The sequence below is a fragment of the Podarcis gaigeae genome, assembly GCF_964106915.1.
Source record: "Podarcis gaigeae genome assembly, chromosome: 4".
Taxonomy (NCBI): domain Eukaryota; kingdom Metazoa; phylum Chordata; class Lepidosauria; order Squamata; family Lacertidae; genus Podarcis; species Podarcis gaigeae.
Window position 1 is genome coordinate 50,613,099 of NC_139677.1, and position 22,234 is coordinate 50,635,332.

At 40.7% G+C, this 22,234-nt stretch overlaps 1 protein-coding gene across 4 annotated transcripts in view; it reads left to right on the forward strand.

The window, feature by feature from the left end:
- KDM6A (lysine demethylase 6A) overlaps positions 1 to 22,234 on the forward strand; it is a 104,477-nt gene that overhangs the window by 20,960 nt on the left and 61,283 nt on the right. For all 4 annotated transcript variants that reach the window (XM_083734670.1, XM_083734667.1, XM_083734668.1 and 1 more), the window contains exons 3-5: positions 3,696 to 3,804; positions 12,591 to 12,640; positions 21,444 to 21,502. In XM_083734670.1, coding sequence (XP_083590796.1) covers positions 3,696 to 3,804; positions 12,591 to 12,640; positions 21,444 to 21,502 — 218 coding nt within the window. The remainder of the gene's footprint in view (positions 1 to 3,695; positions 3,805 to 12,590; positions 12,641 to 21,443; positions 21,503 to 22,234) is intronic.

The following is a 22,234-nucleotide window of genomic DNA, read 5'->3' on the forward strand; positions in this document are numbered from 1 at the left end:
CTAGCAGTCCTTTCTTATTAAAAAGCTGATGATGAAGGGAAAGAACAGAAATTACATTGATGTTTAAATCATTTTTGTTCTAAGGCTAGGAAAAGATAAAATCACATTAATTGAGCTAGATATTAATGGATTGAATAGAAGTAGAGAATCCTATAACTGGAATTAATCCGGAGACTGTCTTTTCCATCCCCTCACTAATTTAGAAGCACTCCTGTGCACATAAGGCTAAAGGATATCCTTCACAACAATTTTAATTTGAAAAGTTACACTGGATGTATTTTGAACTTCTCTGTTCCATGATTTTTTGGCAGATTATGTGAGGTCAGGTCCTGGCAATCAATGACAATATAAGTGTGAGCTTTGGTTGGGGGATTATGTGAGGGGTGCACTTGTTAGGTAACTTTGAATGAAAATAGCAACAGAAACAACCCCCCCGTTTACTGGAAACTTCATTAAAACACCTGTATCTATAACAGGAATGGTTGTTTATTAGGGTTCTCTCTGACCCTGCATTTGCAAAGATCAGCAACATTCTTTAATAATAATAAAAAAGTAAATCGAAGTGAATTATACAAGACTGTAAAAAATGTAACCGTAATTTTTACTCTTTCTGACTCTTATTTCTATTCTCTTTCTGTCATCTATGGATTTTATTTTAGACAAGAGAATCAATGAATTAAATATGAACTTTCCCACCATTGTCTCCTGTTGTAGTGGAGATTGAGGATTGTGCAACCCAGTGTTGGGTTTTATTTAGGTACAGTTAAAATGAGCACTGTTAGAATTCTTATCTTTGTTTATTCTGTTGGTGCATTCCTTATCAAACACATCTTTACATTTACACAAATTTAGATGTTAAAGCAGCAGAATTATCATAATTCAAGTTCCAGCACAAGTGAACTAGTGTTTAGTTCAGTGCCCATGAAAAGCAAGCAGGTGGCAGAATAACGCAAATGATTTTTTATATTTTAGACTGAATTGCATTCTCTCCAGTCATTTCTTTTGCTTCCTTCCTCTGCGCTAGTTATCATACCCACATGCCCACAACAAGGCAGCTGTTGCTGGTCATTTTGCCAACTTAAATTCTTCCAACATTGCTTCCCTCTCTTTAAACAAAGGAAAGGAAGTGAACTGTCTTCTGTAGCACTCTTCCCTTTTATTAACAGATTCTTTTCATTTCATTTGTGAAAGCAACAGGCATAAAGGCTAGTTTTAATAGAACACCCTGTAAAATGCAGACTGCATGCAGGCAACAAGTAACAGAAGACTTTAAATTTTTATTTTTAATCTTCCCAATAAGAAAACGCTAGTGCTTCCTTTTCTGGCATGAATAGCATCACCCTTATGTTACAGTAGCATCCATATTCAGCTCTTAGAATTAACTTAGCTGCCCTTCTCATTCTTTGTACCACAAAGCCATAAAAGCTGCATTCCATGCTGGACTCTAGTGTGGCTGGAGTGAGAATTTATTCCTCTAAATGAGGATTTGTCCCTTTAAATTCACCAACAAAAATATATATTTAAATATATCAGTAGCTGGAGGCTGGCTGGAAAGGTGATTGGAACATGAGGTGATAAGTTGTGCTAAAGAAGGCTATGATTTACAGAGAAATTGAATGAATTCTTTAAATCTCTGTTCACTGCAGAAGATATAGGACAGATTTGTGCATGAACTAAGTGTTGCAGGATGGGAATCTCAAAGGAACTGGGGCATATAGTTGAGAAAAGAGTCCTACATAAGTTGACCCTCAGATCAGCCTCCATACCTGAGGGTTGGAAAGTGAAGTGGTCAATGCAATATCAATTTTTTAAAATAAAAAAAGTAATCCAGGGAGGACCCTGGAAATTACAGATTCAGACAAGCACACAATGAATTGCCTTCCAAATATGATATTGGGGGGGGGGAGTTTTTGCAGTGGGAAGAGTGACTATTGTGGACACAGTGGGAGGCACCAGTGAGAGCCGCTGAACCTAGAGCACACCTTCTTTTTTAAGTTGCTCTGTACTAGCTGCTTGTTCTTATTGTGGCTCCAGCCACTTAAGTCAAGAAGAGGTCTGGATCTGGACATTATGCTAAGCTCTAGATAATATAAACCAAAATGTGTAAACCAATTATAAACCTTGGGATTATTGGATATTATTGTTAGGGGGAGATAATTGGTTTGTTCTTGTTTTTATTTTTCTTATCTATTTTGTGTTTTATAATTTTATGTTGTGAACTGCCGTGAGACCTGTGGGTATATGGCGGTATACAAATGTTAACAACAGCAGCAGCAGCAGCAGCAACAGCAACAACAACAACAATAATTGGGCACCTGTTAACCATAATTAGTAAAATGTAGGCTGTTTTTTCATGATTGTTTTTACCTGGTTAACTCAACCATGTTTTAGCGTGTTGTCTAAACCAGGCCAATGAGAGATTCCGCCTGGGTTCTCCTTCATACCTCTGTTGATACACCTGCAATTTTAGGGGTCTTATGATAGTGCCAGGCCATTTTGCTGTAAGTGGCACATTAACTCTCCTCTTCCAATTTCGTCTGACAGCATCGCTAAGCCACTACTGTTACAGGGTGAGCAGGTTTGGAGAAAGACACTCCTCAGATCAATGGATTTAAAGCAAGATTATTCATAATTTAGGTTTTCTAGAGCCATAAATTGTTCTGTGCATTCTAGTACTGTCTTTTATGCTAGAGTATGGATTTAATGTTTTGATCAAAAATTGATTCCCTGCAAAATGAGAAAATCCAAACAAAACAAACAATATCAATTCAGCCATTTAATTGTGTTTGACTGTATTGAAGCAAAATATCTTTATATTTTAACAATAGCTGTGGTGCCTAGTTGTATTATTTTATTCACACAGTTCACATGTCAGATTACAACCATTGTTTGAAACAATCTATAATTTAAAATGCATGATCTGCTGGTACATTCTCCTCTAAATTGTTGTGATGTTCCTGTGCCCTGTAGACCAGCAATGTCCAACCTGGTCTTCCCTGCTCCAACAACTCTTCCCCCACCTAAAAAAAGCTCAGCAACTCACCTCATCCTCCCCAAAATGTTGTCTTTCCCTGTAAAATAAGCTCATCAACTGTGATCTCTCTCTAAAAAAAGTTAAACAATTGTGGTCCATCCTCTCCCAAAAAGCTCAACAACTATGGTCAATGACACTGGGTAAATCACTGCCAATTTTATTACACTGGGAGTAGATCACATTCAGTTGGATGTGCTGTTGTAGACCAAACAAGCCTTTCTGAGTGGCTTGTGTCATCTGAAGCAGAGCTCGTGGTTCGTTTCTCTTTAAACCCTTGCTTGCCCGGGTTCAGGTGACACAGGAAGCTAAGTTTTGGTTTGTTTTGCTTGTGACACAGGAAAAGCAGCATGGGAACCTTTCAGCAGTGTACACCAGGAGAAAAGCTGCTAACTTTAAAATGTAGATGAAGCACTATTGTATGAACACTGCTGTTATAGAATTGGGACATGTTCATTTCCACAGAAGAAAAATTAAATAGTACACAGTGTTCCAAAATGGTTTTATGTTTTTTATATATATATATATATATATATATATATATATATATATATATATATTGCAATGGTAAAGTTATCCTAAAGTGATGACTTATTTTATAAGCACTTTACATATATTGCATTTAGTACATTATATTTATAAAGTTTGTTATCTTCCCCCTCAGGCTGTTGGCTGCTATGAATCCTTAATATTGAAAGCAGAAGGAAAAGTCGAATCCGATTTCTTTTGCCAATTAGGTCACTTCAACCTCTTATTGGAGGATTATCCAAAAGGTAAGTCCATTGCCATTTCTTTTAGCAGTCTTTGCTCAGGATCTCATGTGCTTACATATTTATGAAGGAATTATTATTTAACATTTACAAAATGCCTAAAACTTTCTAAATGTGGCCTCTCAAAAGGTTGAACAGTCCTTACTTACAGTCTAATATGCATGAACAAAAGGATTGGGAAGGAAGAGAGGGTGGAAACCAAGCAATGGAACAGCTGTTGCTTCACTGGTTGGTTGATGGGGGCCCATCTTGCCATAATGTTCTTCCTGAGGAGCAGCCTCCCAGTGCCCCTACGTCACCTAGCTCATGTATCTTCTTTTAGTTCTACGATCCTTTTAGTTCTGCCGTAATTGGCAGTTGGAGCAGAGTGCCATACAAGGATTGGGGAAGCAAGCTGCCTGTTGCTGCTCCATATCTGGTTGATGAATAGGACCATGATGGCCTTCCCCTTGCTATGATGACCCTCCTGAGAGGGATCCTCCCAGGCTCTGTGATCCTTGGTGCCCTGGCAGTGACAGAGGTTGTTTTTTCATTTGCAAATGTTTGATACTTTACTCATTAGAATAGTGCTAGGATGAGTCTGGAGCAGTTCTTGACCCACCCATTTGATTTTATCTCCCTTTTAGCCTAGGTTCAGTGTTTGAATTACAGCTTTAAAATCCCTAGGCCCCATCATGCTCCCAGCAATGTGACTAAAAGTGTAAAGCAGCCTTGAGGCCTAACTGAATCAAAACCTCGATTAGATATTTCTCAGCTTTGCTTGGACTTTTCCCTCTTGTACACATTTTGTTACATATATTGGGCATCAGAGACAGTTCATCCAGACTAGGAAGAGTGTGGGCTTTAACACTACCTCAAAAGCTGTTGTGCAGGTGTGGTATGTATGAGTCATCCAGGGGATCATGGGTATTTTGCATGATCCTCTAAATGTGCCTGATGCACTGGCATATGCAACAGTGTCTAAATCCAAGCCTTTGGGTTTAGGTCTTCTTTTGGTATTGTCTTTATGATGTTTTAATTATGTTTTTGCATTTATTGTGTTAAATAGAGAACATAAATAAAAGCATATGTATTGCTGTAAGTATTGTAACTCAGAAAGATAGAGAAATAGCTACACGATAAAATTAAGCAGGGGTCACATCAGGAAGTTTCACGCCTAACAGGAGCACAACAAGGCATAGAAATGTTAACAACTAATAACTGATCTGTTTTTTCTTTAAAAAAAAGATGAATTTAGGAAGAGTGGCTTACTGTTAACTTGACAATTTAAATAATTACATTGCCAAGAAAAAAGATTAATTTGTACAGTGCCCAGGGCTCTGTATAAAACCAAACTGGTATGGAACATGTTTCAGATTGTGCGCTTCTTCTGTTTTGAGGTCTGGGCTGACATTTTGTTTTGTTTTTAATTCAAGGCAGAATCCTGCTAGTTTGCTTTTCCAAAGCTTTGTACGAGGTCTCCATTGACTTGAATTGTAAAATCAACAAACACCTATAATGTCTCCATTTTGGGGCAGAATTTGAAGAAACTTTCTGGCTTAGTACTTGTGGGAATGAAACCCAAGTTTCAAAAATGGGTGCTTTTTTTTAATTAGAAAAATGTGCTACATGTCTTTAAAGTTTGAGGGATTTAGAAAGAGGAAATGGCCTCCCCTCTCCATTTTGCATGTTGCATGTGTTATGTGACTATGTTATGTGACACAGAGGATTATTGCGTGCACCAAGCAGTAATGTAAAAAAGCCTCCCTGCTTTTAAATCTCTCAGTTCTTTCTTGCAAATGGGGTTTGAGTATTTTTTGGTCTTTGTTTTAGAGTAGTCATCAGACAAAGTTGTGATAAAAAAAATGCTGAGATCCACTCAGGTTTTGCAGTTCTTGAGCTTTGGTTTCCCCTTGTGACACGTTTGCAAGGCACTTTGGGGGTAAAGCCATTCAGTTTCATACCAAGTTGATTGTTACCATTGCTTCAGTGTCTGGGGAGCTGTCCTGTGCTCTGGCTGACCAGGTGTTACAGGATCAGTTGTAGATTTTGCAGGTTGGTATGAACAAAACTTGAAGGTGATTGTCCAACCTCCTATGCTCTCAATCCTTACCCTTCCTAGCTAGTTAGATCTTGATGGTGTGTGTGTGTAATGCTTCTTTGCATGAGACAGTGGCCTCCACTTTCTTTAAACAAAAAATGCTCTCTCTCCTAAACGCCCCTCCCAACACCTGCACCTAGAGGTTTTGGACATCTATAGCTAAGTAGTACATTTTTGGGAAAGGCATTGAAAAGATGGTGTACACCCAACTTCAGGCACTCTGGATGAAACTGATTTATTTATTCAATAAGGTATCTGGGCCAGTTTTTGAATCAAAACTGCCTCAGTCGCCTTGATGGATAACCTCTATTTGAAGACAGACAGGTTGAGTGCTATTCTGTTGTTCCTTCTGGATTTCTCAGTGGCTTTTGATACCACAGACCATGGTATCTTGCTGGGCTGTCTCTGTTGGGTTGGGAGATGGAGGCACAGTGACACAGTTGTTCCACTCCTACCAGCTTTTGGTTTCAGATAATAGCACTGAGGAACAGCTACTTGATCCCATGGCAGTTGTGGTCTGGGGTCAGTCCAGGTTCCATTTTGCTCCCCTCCTTGCTATTTAACATCTATAAAAAGCTGCTAGGTGAGATCATCAGGAGATTATTGTAGGGTGCCATCGACATGACCATGACACCCAGTGTTACCTGCCCTTGACTTCTGAATCAGATGTCATGTGAGTCCTTGACAGGCCTTGTGAGTCCTGGACAGGTCACCAGATGTAGGGGTGGGATGAATTTAAGGCCCGTACTTAAGGCTGAATCCTGACAAAACTGAGACTCTAGTTGGTGGCTCCAGGATCTGGAAATTAGGCAGCCCCGTTTTGAACAGGGTTGTACTTCCCTTAAAGAGCAGGTATGTAGCTTGAAGATGCTCCTTGATCCATCACTGGAGGCGTAGATGACCTTGTTGACTAGTAATGCCTTCTGCAAGCTCTGACTGGTTTAAGTACAGTTGTTGCAACATTCTGGATGTGGAGCTATACTTGAAGACTGTCCAGAAACTGCAATTTGTGCAGAATGCAGCCATTCAATTATTGAGTGAATTGACTTATTGGGACCAGCAGGAGGCCCTGAAGCACCGACTGTTAAATTGTACTGTGGCTTTGTTTTTGTGGTACTCCACCCTGGGATCAATATGAGGAAGGACAGGTGGCTTAGAAATACTTTAGAAAATAAATTAATAAAGCTTTTAATAATTGGTTATGTTTGAATATAATTTGGCCAGTCTCAGCACAATAGTTGAAGATTGCATTGACTTAGGACTCATAATCAGTTGCTTAACTGACGATTTAATTTCTCAGAAGTTGGAAGAAGCAACAAAAGGATCAAGGACCTGGTCCTCACCAACAGGGAAGAACTGATTGATGAAGTGGAAGAACTAGGAACCTTGGGAGGAAGTGATTATGTCTTCTTGGGCTTTATTATATAGAGGCAAGGGAAAGCTGAGTGTAGTTGGACATGCACTCTGGAGTTTAAGAAGGCCAATTTCAAAAAACTTAGGGAGCTACTGGGTGAGATCCCGTGGTCAGAAATACTCAAAAAGAAGGGAATCCAAGATGGATGAGAGGTTGTTTTAAAGGTGAAATATTCAAGGCACAAATGCAGACAGTTCCAACAAGAAAGAAGAGGGGGGTCATCTAAAGAAACCACTGTGGTTGCATAAGGAGCGTACAGATGAACTGAGATTGAAGACAAGCATATATAAGAAATAGAAAAAAGGGGAAATCATGAAGGAACAGTATACATGAGTAGCCAACAGTTGCAGGTAGGTCAGACTGGCCAAAGATCAAAATGAGCTCAGGCTTGCAAGAGAGGTTAAAAATAAATTTTTAGAGGGTTTTTTCCGGCTGTGTTCAGAGTAAGAGGAAGAACAAGCAAGTAGTAGGTCCTCTGCATGGAGAAGACGGAGAAATTGTTGGGTAACAGAGAGGTGGAACTGTTCAACACCTATTTTGCTTCTGTCTTCACTAAAAGGAAATCAGTGCCCAAAAATAACAGAACAAACAATGCAAGGAGGAACCTGAAGTGCAAGATAGGAAAAGAGATGGTAAGGGAATTCCTAGCTACTTTTAATGAATTCAGATCTCCAGGGACTTGATGAGCTGCACCCAAGAGTACTAACGGAGCTTGTGGATGTAATCTCAGAGGCTCTGTCTATAATCTTTGAGTATTCTTTGAGAATTAAGTGAGATCCTTGCAGATCGGAGGTGGACGAATGTTGTCTCCATCTTCAAAAGAGGGGAGGGGAAGTCCCCGGTAACTACTGACTGATCAACTTGATGTCAGTATCGGGAAAGGTCCTAAACAGATCAGTCTACGTGCGCTTAGAAAAGGACGTTATGATTATTCAGACCCAGCATGGGTTTCTCAAAAGCAAGTGCCAGGTGACTCATTTCTTTTGCTTAATAGAGTTACAAGCTTGGGGGATCAGGGGAATGCTGTGAACATAGTGTGTCTTGATTTCACTAAGGTTTTTGACAAAGTCTCCTGTGATATTCTTGTGGAGAAGCTGGTAAAATGTGGGCTGGATGAAGTAACTGTTAGGTGGATTTTTAAACCCAAAGAGTGTTCCCTAATGGTTCCTCCTTATCCTGGAAAAAGTGACAAGTGGGGTGTCACAGGGTTCTGTTCTGGGCTCGTTGTTGTTCAACATCTTTATAAATGACTTGGATGAAGGGTTTGAGGCTATTCTCATTAAATTTGCAGATGATAACCAAATTAGGAGGCGTGGCTAATACTGTAGAAGACAGAATTTGGATTCTACCTTAATATATTGAAGAACTGGGCCAAAACTAGCAAAATGAATTTCAATGGGGACAAATGTAAGGTTCTACACTAATCTAGGAAGAACTAGCTGCACAAATATAAGCTGAAGGACAGTATTACATGTGAAAAGGCTTGCCCAGTAATACATGTGAGAAAGAGCTAGATGTCTTTGTAGACCTCATGTTAAGCAAAATGATGCAACAGTGTGTTGCAGCAGCCAAAAAAGCTCATGATATTTTAGGCTGCATCAACATAAGTTCTTGTGTCCAGATCAAGGGAAGTCATAGTACTGTTCTATTTTGCCATGGTCAGACCTCACCTGTAGTACTGTGTCCAGTTCTGGGCATCACAATTTAATAAGGTTTTTTTTCAAACTGGAATGTTTGCAGAGGATGACCAAGCCTTATGAGGAATTGTTGAGGGAGTTTGGTATGTTTAGCCTGGAGGAGAGGGAATATGATAGCCTTCTTCAAATATCTAAAAGGATATCACATGGAAGATTGAGCAAGCTTGATTTCTCCTGCTCCAGAGGGTAGGACCCAAACTATTGGATTCAATTTACAGGAAAGGAGATTCAAACTCAATAACTGGAAGAACTTTCTAATGATTAGAACTGTCAGACAGTGAAATGAACTCCTTTGGAAGATGTTGGACTCTCCTTCCTTGGTGGTCTTAAAGCAGAAGTTGAACGGCCACCTGTCATAGATGTTTTAGTTGAGATTCCTGCATTGCAGGGGGTTGGACTAGATGACCCTTGGGATTCCTTCCAACTCTACAGTCTACAATTCTGTGATTTTATGCTTGTCAAATCAACTATTGCTTGCCCAAGTTTCTCTGCTGTCTTTCTGATCTGTTTGTCCTCATATTTTCCAGTTCCCAACACTGTCAGAACTTCATTTAACACTCTGTACATGTTCAGAAATGGAGGCTTGCATTATTACACATAATGTACTTTTTATTATTAAAGCACACAAAAAGTCTTCAGGTTATGTTATCAAATAAAACTCTGACACAGACCATAATTAAAAGGTCTGGAGAAATGGAGTGCTCACTTAATACAAATTTCATGCCTCTTTCTCTCTCTTCCCCCAGTGTGTATTCAGGCTGATCAGAAGGCTTTCCTCCCCCATCAGCCCTGCTCTCTTTACTTGCACATTCTTGAAGCTTTAATCTGCCACTGTTCATCCTGAGAAACATCCAATTGTGCATGTGGAACCCAACTCCTTTTCCCAGTTTCCCTATATGAAAGACTTGAGATTGCTAACCTGTAGGTTCTCTTGCCCTAGGACAACAGGGAATCATTTCTGACTTTTCTTAAGTCCATTTAGCATTGAAAATGCTCATATGTGGTAGCACTTTGCTGATCAGGGGGATGATACTAGCAAATCCACAGGCATAATGCTTCCTTTAGAGATCCCTGTCAGTAAGCAATGGTCAACCAGTGTTGAACAAAGATTGTTTTTCTCGCCACCAGAAAAATGTCCACAAGTGCAATATTGGGCAGTCAAGTGAATGGCTGCCATTCTATGGAGATTGCTAAGGGGGACGTCAAATAAACTATTCGAATGAGGACTTTACCTGCTTATCTACCAATGCTTATATATATAACTGAACCTTGGCTTCTGTTTCTTAGGCATGCTAGAATACAATGAGAACTTGAGAACTGCCTTTCCTTTATATATGAATTATTGCAACAGTAGTTTGCCAAGAATAATCCACAGACTCTTGGTAATTTTGGATTTCATGTATATAATTTCCTTTTGATATTTGCTGAAATTCTGTTAGGTTCCCCACAGAAGATTAGGAAATACATGATTCTGTGACCTCTCATGAGTTATCTACATGAAAAGAATTGCATTATCAACTGTCATGGCATCCCCCAAAGAATTCTGGAAGATGTAGAAAAGTAATGATTCTTAGTCTTATTACATTTCCAAGGATTTCCTTGCTGTAGTGAATTACTATTCGGTTAGTTTGTCTGTGGTATAGATACACCATTAATATCTTGAATAGTGTAAATTGTATATGAGAAGCAGTGTTGAGGTACTTGCATAAACTCTAGCTACAGTTTCAGGTTTGTCTTTTGTATTCTTGGTGTTTCATAATAATAGACAAATTCCTTAATCCAGCAGTAGAGAACTTGTTTGGTCCAGTGAGCCAGATCTTTTATCTCTCCCCACCTTGTGAAGCAACTTTGACAGGTGGCAGGACTATCCACTTTTCAACTTTCTGATGTCATAATGATGTCAGGTGGTTATCACCCACCTGTCAGAGTTGCCCAGCAAGGTGAGAATTGATAGGGACAACAGGATTGAGACCCCACCCATTAGCTAATGGGCGCTGGAGTTAAATTCTGTTTTCTGCAAGGTTTGAGTGTGTGAGAGTTCCCTACCTCGGCACCTAAACCAAGGAAGAGTTAATTTCCCATGTATCAGCTGATGCATAAGGAATCCCGTCCTGCTTTCTGACACCTGATGTCACATACGATCTCAGAAGTGGTACAGTGGTCTTGCTTTGTGGGAAATGACCAAATGCAGGTCAAATGGGAAGACCTTTCAGCCCAAATTCATTGCATAAGCCAGAGGTCCCCCCACACCTAAACAGATTCTGATTATTCAGTTAACATTTTGTGTCCATTTTCTTCTTAAGATGTATTATTTTAGTCATATAGGATGATGCCCAACATTCATTATAGTAACTTAAGTTTATCATTTTAAATGTGTCTACTCTGAATATTTGGTTGGATATTACCTGTAAGAATTTGTTTTATTTTTGCTTTATTATTCCTCAAAACAATAACTGTAAGTCTAAAAAACAATTATTTTAAAGCAACCAATTTAGGCCTAATATCATTTTTAAAAATCCGTTTCATATAGATTGTATTCTATTCAGATTGTTACATAAATTCTTGCCTTTTGAAAAGTACTTCAACTATGCTTTTTAAAAAAATAAAGGAAAGGAAAGCATTTGGGTTTCCCATAATTTATTATGAGTATGGATGGAGGGATTTAGATATCCTAGATGCCTGTGTCATGATGAACAGATTTCGATTGAAAACTATCCTCACCAAATAGTTTGAGCAAATGCAATTTAATGTTATGCCTTTCAACTAGCAAGAGTTAATTTCATCAGATGACTTGAGCTAGGAGACATAATGTGCTTCATAATGACTGTGTAGAAATGATGAGCAATAAAAAAATACTGATAGGAAAGTGAAATAACTATCAACACTGTTCATATTGTGTGGTTATATTGTTCAGAGTATAAGTATGCAAGCAGTTTTGAAAATGTGTGTATGTGTTGAATCAAACTCCAAAATTATGACAGTACATAAAAACAGCTACTCTTCATTTATCCTTCAATTATTCCTAACAATTCAGTTTTGATTTAAGATTTTAGGCTGATGTGTTGTGGCTTTATCACTGTAAATATCTGTTAAATAACATGCTTGGGTGAGGTTGCGATCTACATTGGACTGCTGCAGACATAATATTTTCTTTCATTCAAGATTCCATTGAACACTATGGAACTTACTTCTGAGTAAACATGCATTGTCTACTGAAACCCATTGTAGAAATAAGCACTCCCCTTTCCTGTTTTGGGAATGAATACCCGCTTTAAGTGTAGTAAAGCATTTAACTGGCACTGATAATCAGAGTCTCCATTTAACCAAAGATGGAACTTAGCATTAACCCATGGTTTCTGGACCTTGATTAAATAGAAAACCTGGTGAACATTTTTCATAAAACACAGATAACCAGGAAAGAGGACTTTGTGCTCCAGAGAAGAGGGGTGGGAGGAGGAAGAGCACTTTTCATAGTTGGATCTTGTCCTGTTAACTATGTTGATCAAGGTTTATCATTATATCTGGAGTCAGCAAATAACCTTGTTATAACTACTAAAATTTTGAGTTTGTTTTCTAAAAAATATTCTTTCTGTTGCAGCATTATCTGCATACCAGAGGTACTACAGTTTACAATCTGACTACTGGAAGGTATGTATAAGTTATACTTCTAAAAAGTAATATTGTTTCAAACTAGTACTCCAGTTTCTATACATAGTAGATTATATGTATCAATGCCACAATGTTTTGCTATATTATATGTCTACACTGTTGTTTACCAAACTTCAGTGATGGTATTATGTAGCTGGCTGTGCCTGCTTTTTGTTTCTGCTTGTTTCAGGTCTGAAGTGTTCAGCAGTAGATAACCTAAGACTGCTGCTAAAATTTACTGGGCAACATTTTCTTACACCATCTTCTTTTCTGCGTTCATTGTTGTACAATGTATTATTCTTTACCAAGTTAACTTGCAGTTATTTTCCTTCATAGAGGGTCAACCAGTTTTGGATGGCCTTGGTGGTATGGTCCCTGATTTTAGACAGCAAATTTACAACACAGGATGATAAATTGAAGTACTCATGCTGTCCTCCACCACCTTAGAACTGGCAAGCGGCAGCAGATGGGTGTTGGGATATTCTGCTTGTCTGGTGATTGAGACTTCAGCTACTCAGTGTGGACACAGGTTTTTGCCTGTGTCATAGAAGTCAGCTCCTAGGGATTGTGGGAGCTTCGACCCCCACAATAAAATATATATTTAAAAATCATTTCTATTTTTTGCCTCAATATTAGGCATTCAGGGTGTCTCAAGACACAATTAAAATGTGTCATATATACAATCATATATATTTAGAATCATTCAGTTATGTTGGAGCTTTAAATTACTGGATTGTGTATGATGGAATTTTAAGATATCAGCTCAACTTGTCACAATGGTGATGAATATACCTATGTTCTGCAGTGGTTCTGGTTTTGAGGTGATTTTAAACAAAAATAAATGGGTTGATATGATCTGCCACTCTGAATAAAGAAAACAGTAACTACTGTGGTGTATGGTGCATAAAATATTAATGCTAGATTTGGCTTAACAGGTTAAGACTTTTTGCATTCTTATTGAATGGAGCTTATAAATTGGTTTATTTTAATTTTGCCTGCACATTTGTGATTTTGGAAGAAGTCACATTTTTAAAAGTTGTATTTGCAAGAAAGGGAAAGAACATGAAAAGAGGGGTGTCATTAGGTGTTGATGCCAATAAAATATGTACTTTGTTTTGGTTCTTCATTAATTTCACCCCTCCCTCCATAGTTTCTGCTGGAAAATGGCTGCCTCAAACCAGCAAAGCACAAGGAACTAAGAAAATAGGCTGTTGGTATAAGTGGCTGCAGAGCTTATAGTAGAGTTTTGTGGAGATAAGTGAATTTTTGGATGGTGGGACCTTCATATCCACTTAGAGCATTGGTGCTGTTCTTTGGTTTCCATTGTTACGTTGTAAAGTAACAGTGTAAGGTGAAATGACATTTGTTCCTCCCAAATTTAGGAGTTCCACATTACTTGGAGATAAGCCTCCAGTACCCCATTCATTGAAGGGACGCAGGTGGCGCTGTGGGTTAAAGCCTCAGCGCCTAGGACTTGCCGATCGAAAGGTCAGCGGTTCGAATCCCTGCGGCGGGGTGCGCTCCCGCTGCTCGGTCCCAGCGCCTGCCAACCTAGCAGTTCGAAAGCACCTCCGGGTGCAAGTAGATAAATAGGGACCGCTTACCAGCGGGAAGGTAAACGGCGTTTCCGTGTGCGGCTCTGGCTCGCCAGATGCAGCTTTGTCACGCTGGCCACGTGACCCGGAAGTGTCTCCGGACAGCGCTGGCCCCTGGCCTCTTGAGTGAGATGGGCGCACAACCCCAGAGTCTGTCAAGACTGGCCCGTACGGGCAGGGGTACCTTTACCCTTTACCTTTTTACCCCATTCATTGAGTGTACTACAGGTATATAACTAAATGAACAGAGGTATTGGAGGTGTATCTCAAAGTATTAAATGGCATATTTTGCAGTGAGAATTGGCACTTGGCAACAAAGCAGACATTGACCATAAGTAAAGTATCCTTCTAAAATTCAAAGTTTGCTCTACAGGGTAATATCTGCTGTTAGTCATATTTGGAGTAGACCCATAGGAGTTTGTGGATTTAAGTAACTTGTCCGTTGATTTCAGTTGGTGTACTCACAGTATGACTTAGTTGGATATTGCCTGTAATATTTCTTACCTTGAAGTATTTTATTTGAAGGACTTCGAAATGTCGCAGGTATTATCTTAGGCCAAGTGTGGGGAACCTTTGGCCCTCCAGATGTTGCAGAACTACAAGTCCCATCATCCATAGCCACTGACCAGGCTTGCTAGGGCTGATGAGAGTTGTAGTTCAGCAAAATCTAGAGGGTCAGCGGTTCCCCACCTTCACCTTATGCAGGCATGTTGTACAACTAAATTGAAATTGCAAGGTGAAGTCTGCATTAAAAATAATGGAATTACTGTGAATTTTTGGTTCATTCCACTTATATGTATTACTTCGGAATGTACCGATTAGAAATGCCAACGATAGATAGTGGGATCTCATCAAATTTTGTAAAATTAACTGTTCATGCAGAGCTTGTAGAAATAGTGTATGCTGCCCATAAATCTGTCTAAGCCTGTAAATTGTGAATGTAACTCTGATTTAAAGACTCCTTTTAGAATACACATCTTTACACTCCGTAAAACCGACAGGTGTTTTCTAGGTGTTTTGTACTTAACTAGAATTTCCAGAGACACACTGTACTTGAAAACATATTTTTCCACACATTTAAGAGCTTTATTAAAATATACTGATGATACTGAAAACTAGGTGGGCTATATACAGTATTCCATAAGCCATTTCTTTTTAGCATTATTTTCCATTCAGGATGATGATCAGTATGGCTTGTACTTTGGCCTGATCTATCAGTGGCACCACACTTCCTACATCTCTTGCAAACTGGGTGAAGATAATGGGAAAGCATTTCTCTTCTCATGGATATCCCCTCAGGCAACAGATGTTGAAATGCAGTCCCATTATTATGTTGCTTTCAGGGCCTTCATCTTCAGAAGGAGATTCTGTTCTAATTTATAGTATTTACATGTGGGGTATGCATCTGATATATTTTGTAACAATATAGGAATAATTGAGGCTCTTTCTGGGCTTCTCTCCCTTCTCATATTCAAAATTCACAATATATAATTAATTAAACATATTGGTTGCTTTTCTTACAAAAGTAGCTCAGAGACTCACATCACATACTTGGTGGTCTTAGGAAAGTGCCCATTCCGACCTGTGAAAAGGTTTCAGTATCTGATAATGATACAGTCAAGTTTGCACAGTGTAAGGGAGAGCTGTACTGTTTATCATCGTGGTTCTAACACATTCCCTTAGAGTAAAACTGTTTATATATGAATCTGGATGGAACATCTTATGCAGTAAAAATCTTCCAGGTAGCAGTCTCACTTGAGTGCCTAGAGGAATAATTAAGAATCCATTCTCCAGAGATAGTTGAGAATTCAGTGCTGTATTACTCTGCCGCTAATTATGTCATTCTATAAACACACAAAAGTGACTGTAGCAGTTGATCAAAATTGATTTGAAGGGTAAAAGAGAAATACAGGAAAGGAACTTCAAAATCCTTTCGTAATGTATATTGCTGCACCTCATGTCTCTCTTGTACGGCCATACCCCCACCTACATGTGTTCTACTCAACCGTGTATATGTGTAGCGCCAGGAAATAAAGAGAATCGCAGTAGGAAATTGCGGGGAAAGATCGGGAGAGTCCTTGTGGCTCATTACGAGACCCTTCCTGGAGCCCAAAGAGGATGTCAGTGAAGGTGGAGGAAGTCCCGAAGAGACCTGACATGTTGCAGGGCTTTGTTTAGGCTGCTCAGCATCCCTGTGTAACAGCTGACGCATGGGGTAGAGGGGCAGCGTAGCCGCCTTCCAATACATCCTCCACCCAGCCCTAGAGCTTCAACTTTAGATATTTTAAAAGGTAAAGGGACTCCTGACCATTAGGTCTAGTCGTGACTGACTCTGGGGTTGCGGCGCTCATCTCGCTTTATTGGCTGAGGGAGCCGGCGTACAGCTTTCGGGTCATGTGGCCAGCATGACTAAGCTGCTTCTGGCAAACCAGAGCAGTGCACGGAAATGCTGTTTACCTTCCCGCCGGAGCGGTACCTATTTATCTACTTGCACTTTGACGTGCTTTTGAACTGCTAGGTTGGCAGGAGCAGGGATTTGAACCGCCGACCTTCTGATCGGCAAGTCCAAGGCTCTGTGGTTTAACCCACAGCGCCACCTGCATCCCTTTTAGATATTTTGAATTGGGTATTTAGAGGCTTTTTAGAGGGTGCTCCCCATTTTACACAATTTTATGGGGGGGGGTGAACCAGATAAGTGGTAAACTTCAAGCTTGATTAAGATTTCAAGAATGTGTATCTGTGCAACCTGAAAATGCATTTACGTAGTCAGTTTGAAAGCAATTGTAGTAATTTATTATTACAGCACTTATCTACTGGATGCTTCCCGATTTCTTTCTCCATCAATACTTTATTCTGTCTCGATGACCTAGGTTTGGGGGATTCCTTACACAATTAGTAGGAACCCCCCCCCCGCCCCCTGTCTTCATATTGGCAGAAGATATGGAGCATTCATTGCTTCTATAAATCCTTGCATGGACTCTTTAAGTTTTATATCAGAGGAAATAGTTTTGCTTATTGTATGCCCACATTTATTCATGACCTCTTTTGCTGAAATGTTGTTATGGAGAAACATACATAAGCTAGTAATTCAAACCATGTATGTGTGGAAGTGGTAACAAAGTGTCCTGAATTGCAGTTGGAACTTGTTGAAATAGGGCTTAACCTCTTTGGGGCTTTAAAGATGCTGTAAAACTGATTTTAATAGGATGTCTTCTTATTGTTACAAATCTCCAGGATTTAGAATGAGAAGAGTTGAATAATACCAACCCTGGATTAAATTTCCTGACCATGATTCCGAACTAAATAACACTTTACCATGGTAACGCTTTAAGAATTTTGTTGAATATGTAATGAATATTGCACATATTCATTACATATTGGCAGAGGTTCTCAATTGTACCTCTTTATAATGCCCAGGATATTTTTATGCTATAGAGAAATACAGACTGATAGATTTGAAACACCGCTCATCTTCGGCAGCCAAAGAGTGCAAAGATGTAGAGCATGAGACTCTTCATTTCAGGGCCATGGGTTTGAGGCACAAGTTAGGCAAAAGATTCCTTCATTGCAGGGGTTGGACTAGATCACCCCCGGTCCCTTCCAACTCTACAATCCTATGAATCTTTGGATCTATTTTGTTCTAGAAGGAAGTACGATAATACAAAGCTAGTTCAACAACCATTGTAATCTTATCTTTATCTCTGTTGTTGTTAGTTTAATGATGTATGGAAAGGCAGAGTATAACATCTTTATAATAAATAACAAAAGCATTATGAGGTACTGCAGTGCATTCAATATACAGTGGTGCCTCGCAAGACGAAATTAATTCGTTCCGCAAGTCTTTTCGTCTTGCGAGTTTTTTGTCTTGCGAAGCACGGTTTCCCATAGGAATGCATTGAAAATCAATCAATGCGTTCCTATGGAAACCACCTTCAGACCAGGTCCGGGGACAGCAGCCTGTCCCCCGACCTCTTCTGAAGGCCGGCGGGGGGGCGAAAGTCTTTGCTTCCCCCCGCCTGCCTTCCCGGGACAGCGGAGACTTCTCCGCTGTCCCGGGGCGATTTAAGAGCCCCCGGGAAGGCAGGTCCTGGACCTCTTCTGAAGGCCGGCGGGGGGCAAAAGTCTTTGTTCCCCCCCTGCCTGCCTTCCCGGGGGCTTTTAAAATGCTCCCGGACGGCTTTTGAAGGCAGGCGGGGGGGAGCAAAGACTTTTGCCCCCCGCCTGCCTTCAGATGAGGTCCAGAGGGCTCTCCAAGCTGCGGAACCTTCCCCTCTGTTCCCGGACCTGTCCTGAAGGCTTGCGGTGGGAGGAGAGCTTTCCTCCCCACTGCCAACATTCAGAATGCTGTTCTGAATGTTGGCGGTGGGGAGGAAAAACCCTCCTCCCACCGCAAGCCCCGGGAACAGAGAAGAAGCGCTGCGCACCTTCCCCTCTGTTCCCGGACCTGTCCTGAAGGCTTGCGGTGGGAGGAGGGCTTTCCTCCCCACCGCCAACATTCAGAATGCTGTTCTGAATGTTGGCGGTGGGGAGGAAAAACCCTCCTCCCACCGCAAGCCCCGGGAACAGAGGAGAAGCCCTTCGCGCCTTGTCCTCTGTTCCCGGACCTCCCACCGCAAGCCTTAGTACAGGTCCGGGAACAGAGGAGAAGGCGCGCTGCGCTTCCCCGCTGTCTCCGGAGATTTCCCTATGGGCTTTCGTCTTGCGAAGCAAGCCCATAGGGAAATTCGTCTTGCGAAGCCGCTAAAAAATCGGAAAACCCTTTCGTCTTGCGGGTTTTTCGTTTAGCGAGGCATTCGTCTTGCGGGGCACCACTGTAACCTACAACTACTGAATTTTTAACTGGGACTGGCTATATGGAATACATCTCACAAGTGGTATTTTTTGCCAGTTTGTTTCAGAACACAATTCAAAGTGCTCTGCCCATATGCTTCATTCATCTGAGAACCTCTTTCACCAGTAGCAGCTGTCATCTGAAGATAGATGGCTGCTGACCAGTGAAGGCCACCTTGGTCATGCTGTAGCTACTGTGATTTTCTTCTTGATTTTATTGTTTTGAAATTGTATGCAACCTTTACAGTCCTGTTATTGTGTGGCTCATGAATTCATGTAAATAAAATTTGTTGCTTGAATAGAACTGATATCAATTATATGAAAAACCACCCCATTGTTTTATACCACTGATTTAGATCAGAAACTGTTGAGTCAAGTATAGCATTGTTTGGCTGAATTTTTGCTGGAGTTACCAAATTTGGGGGGGAAATGTTTCCTGGTCTTCTCTGTACCCCTCCTCAGGCCTGGCTTACACTTAATATGCTCTTTACATGTTTCATTCTAACCTGGTCTCAGTATTAGGAAAGTGGGAATGAAGGTTGATAGAGCAGTAGCTGGTTAAGGAAGTGGAGATTAGTATAAATGGGTGGTTCTCCCAATGGAGTGATGTAGGGAGTTCATTGATGATGCAGAATTATTCAAGCTGATTAAAACAAAAAGAGATATGTGAGGCGCTCTGAAAGCATATTTCCAAAGTAGGTAAAGCGGAATTAAAATGGTAAATGTGATTCAGTGTAAGCAAGTGTCAAGTGATGTGCATTATGCCTTTCAATACCACTTATTGGGAATCATATGTTGGGAGAGCATTGTTGCACTTATTCCTGCTTCCTGGCTTCCCATAGGCATCTGCTTGGCCACCGTTTAGACTGCTCCAGCAGGCTGCTCTTATGTTCTTATGACAGCTGCTCTTAGTTCTGAGCAGTAGATAACAAAGTTCTGTAAATGACAGGTTGTCATGCTTGACCTTCTGTATCTTCTGGTTTTAAGTGTTAGAAGGTGAGGTGTTAGAAGACTGGAAAGATGAGCTGTTGCTTTTAAATGTAAATTGTGCTGTTCTTCTTAACCTTCTTTTGTCTCACAACTTCTTTGTCTTACATCTGTCTATGGATATATGTCTTCTCTCTAGTATTCTCTGTTGTTTGTTTCCTATATCCACATCAACCCTGGTGTTTGTTTTAGCTCATCCACCCATTGCATAAATGGGTCTCCATACTACCACTGCTTTATATCTTTGGCCTGACTCTTTAAAAAGGAAGTGTGCACTATTCAATATAGTATAGTTGTGTTAACTCACTTTTAATCTTCAGCTTATGTTGGAGGGTCAGAGAACAGTGGTTGTCAAACTATGTGCAGCCCTTTCTTGGGTGGTTGAGAGTACGTGTTACTTTGAGATGCATAAACTTGTAGGGAGGGTAATGCTGTTTCTGGAGTCAGAGCTAAAGACATTTTCTTCTAGTTGCAATTGCCAAAACAACTTTGCTTTCCATAGAAGCTGCAATGGCTGAGTAAATACAGAGGGTGGAATTCAACTTGTGAGAGGGAATGATCCCACCCTCTCCTACTGACCCTGTTCTGGGAGATCTCCTGCCCTCCTCCCTAGCCAAATATGCAAGGGCAGTAGGGGAATCCGCATTTTGCAAGCAGAAGTCCTTCCACAGGAAGGTCAATATGGTACTTAGTTTCCTTCTTTAGTGCAGTTTGAGCACTTAGAGAAGGGCATTCATTGATGATCTTAGGTTTTGTGTGAGAGCCAGTGAAAGTGATAAAGTACTGGCAATATATCTGTAGCATGTGGTTCCAGTTGGCACAATATAGCTGCAAGAGTACTAACTGGCTTCCAGGCAGTTTTCAATGGAGACACTAGAACAATAATTAAATAATGGTGCCACGAGGAAGGTCCATGAAAGGTGTATAAGCAAAGTATGGCTATACCAGAGTACACACCTAGTCAACAGAGAGAATACTTGAGATAATAAAACAGTGTGTCGTTTAACCTTGAGCCTCTTCCATTTGACTGCAATTCTGTCCTGTATCTTGCGGGTGTCTCTTGTCACCCCACAGTTTTTAAACATATGCTCTGTCTAAGGAAAGCAGGCCACTAAATTGCAAGTTGGATTATGACAGCAATTTTTCATTGTTTCAATTTAAATGAATGAGAAATGCTATTGATCTATCAATTCACATGCCCCATTATTTCAGTAATGTAGCAATACTGTAAAATTTGCTAATATGAGTAACATTTTATTCTGATCACCATTCATTCTGCCAAGCAGTGCCTAAACTATCATTTTGTACTACAATACAGTTTTCGATACTTTCTTAGAAAAATGCAGGCATTCATTTATGTGTGTCAGTTAAAAATGTGTTTTCTTTTACAGAATGCTGCCTTTTTGTATGGCCTTGGCTTGGTCTACTTCCATTATAATGCATTTCAGTGGTAAGTGGATGAACGTACTTTCTACTTCTAACATCTTGTTGCATCATGTGTTGTAGTTTCAAAAGTTCTGGGTATTAAATCTTCAAGTGAATGATTTGGTTTACTGACCTTACATGTTACAGAGGGAGACAAACAAAATTCATTCACTTCCCAATTGTCTTCATTCCCTAAGAAGATGTATTGTAGTGGGAAAAGCATATGAGCAATTTGACCAAAATGGTAGAATTACCGTATGTTCTGGTGTATAAGGCGACTTTTTAACCCAGAAAAATCTTTTCAAAAGTCGGGGGTCATTTTATACGCCGGGTATGAGTGTGGTGATGCGGAGTCACCTGTTGGCATGGATGAGAGGGAGCTGGTGAGCGCAGTCTGCCGCTTTGCGGGACAGCCGATTGGGGCTGGCTCACCTTGCCTCGGGCAGCTGCTGCTGCGACGGCAGAGGCAGCGGAGGGGTGAGTGCTCTGCCCCTGGCAGCGCTTGGCGGGCTTTAGGTTGGGGGGCTCTGGCCTGTGCCTGCTCGCCTCGGGTCTGGCAGCTCTGGGCCCATCTCCCTCGCTCCAAGGAGCGGCAAGCAAAGAGGCGTTGGGAGTCGGGGCCCGTGCTGTCCGCGGTCTGCGGCGGGGCTTGAGGGCGTGTGGCTTTTCTTGGTGCATGGACGTGCCGCCTCGTCCCAAACCACAAACATGACAAGAGGGGCACAGAGTGCACGGGGAGCCCACTGGGGTCGCCACC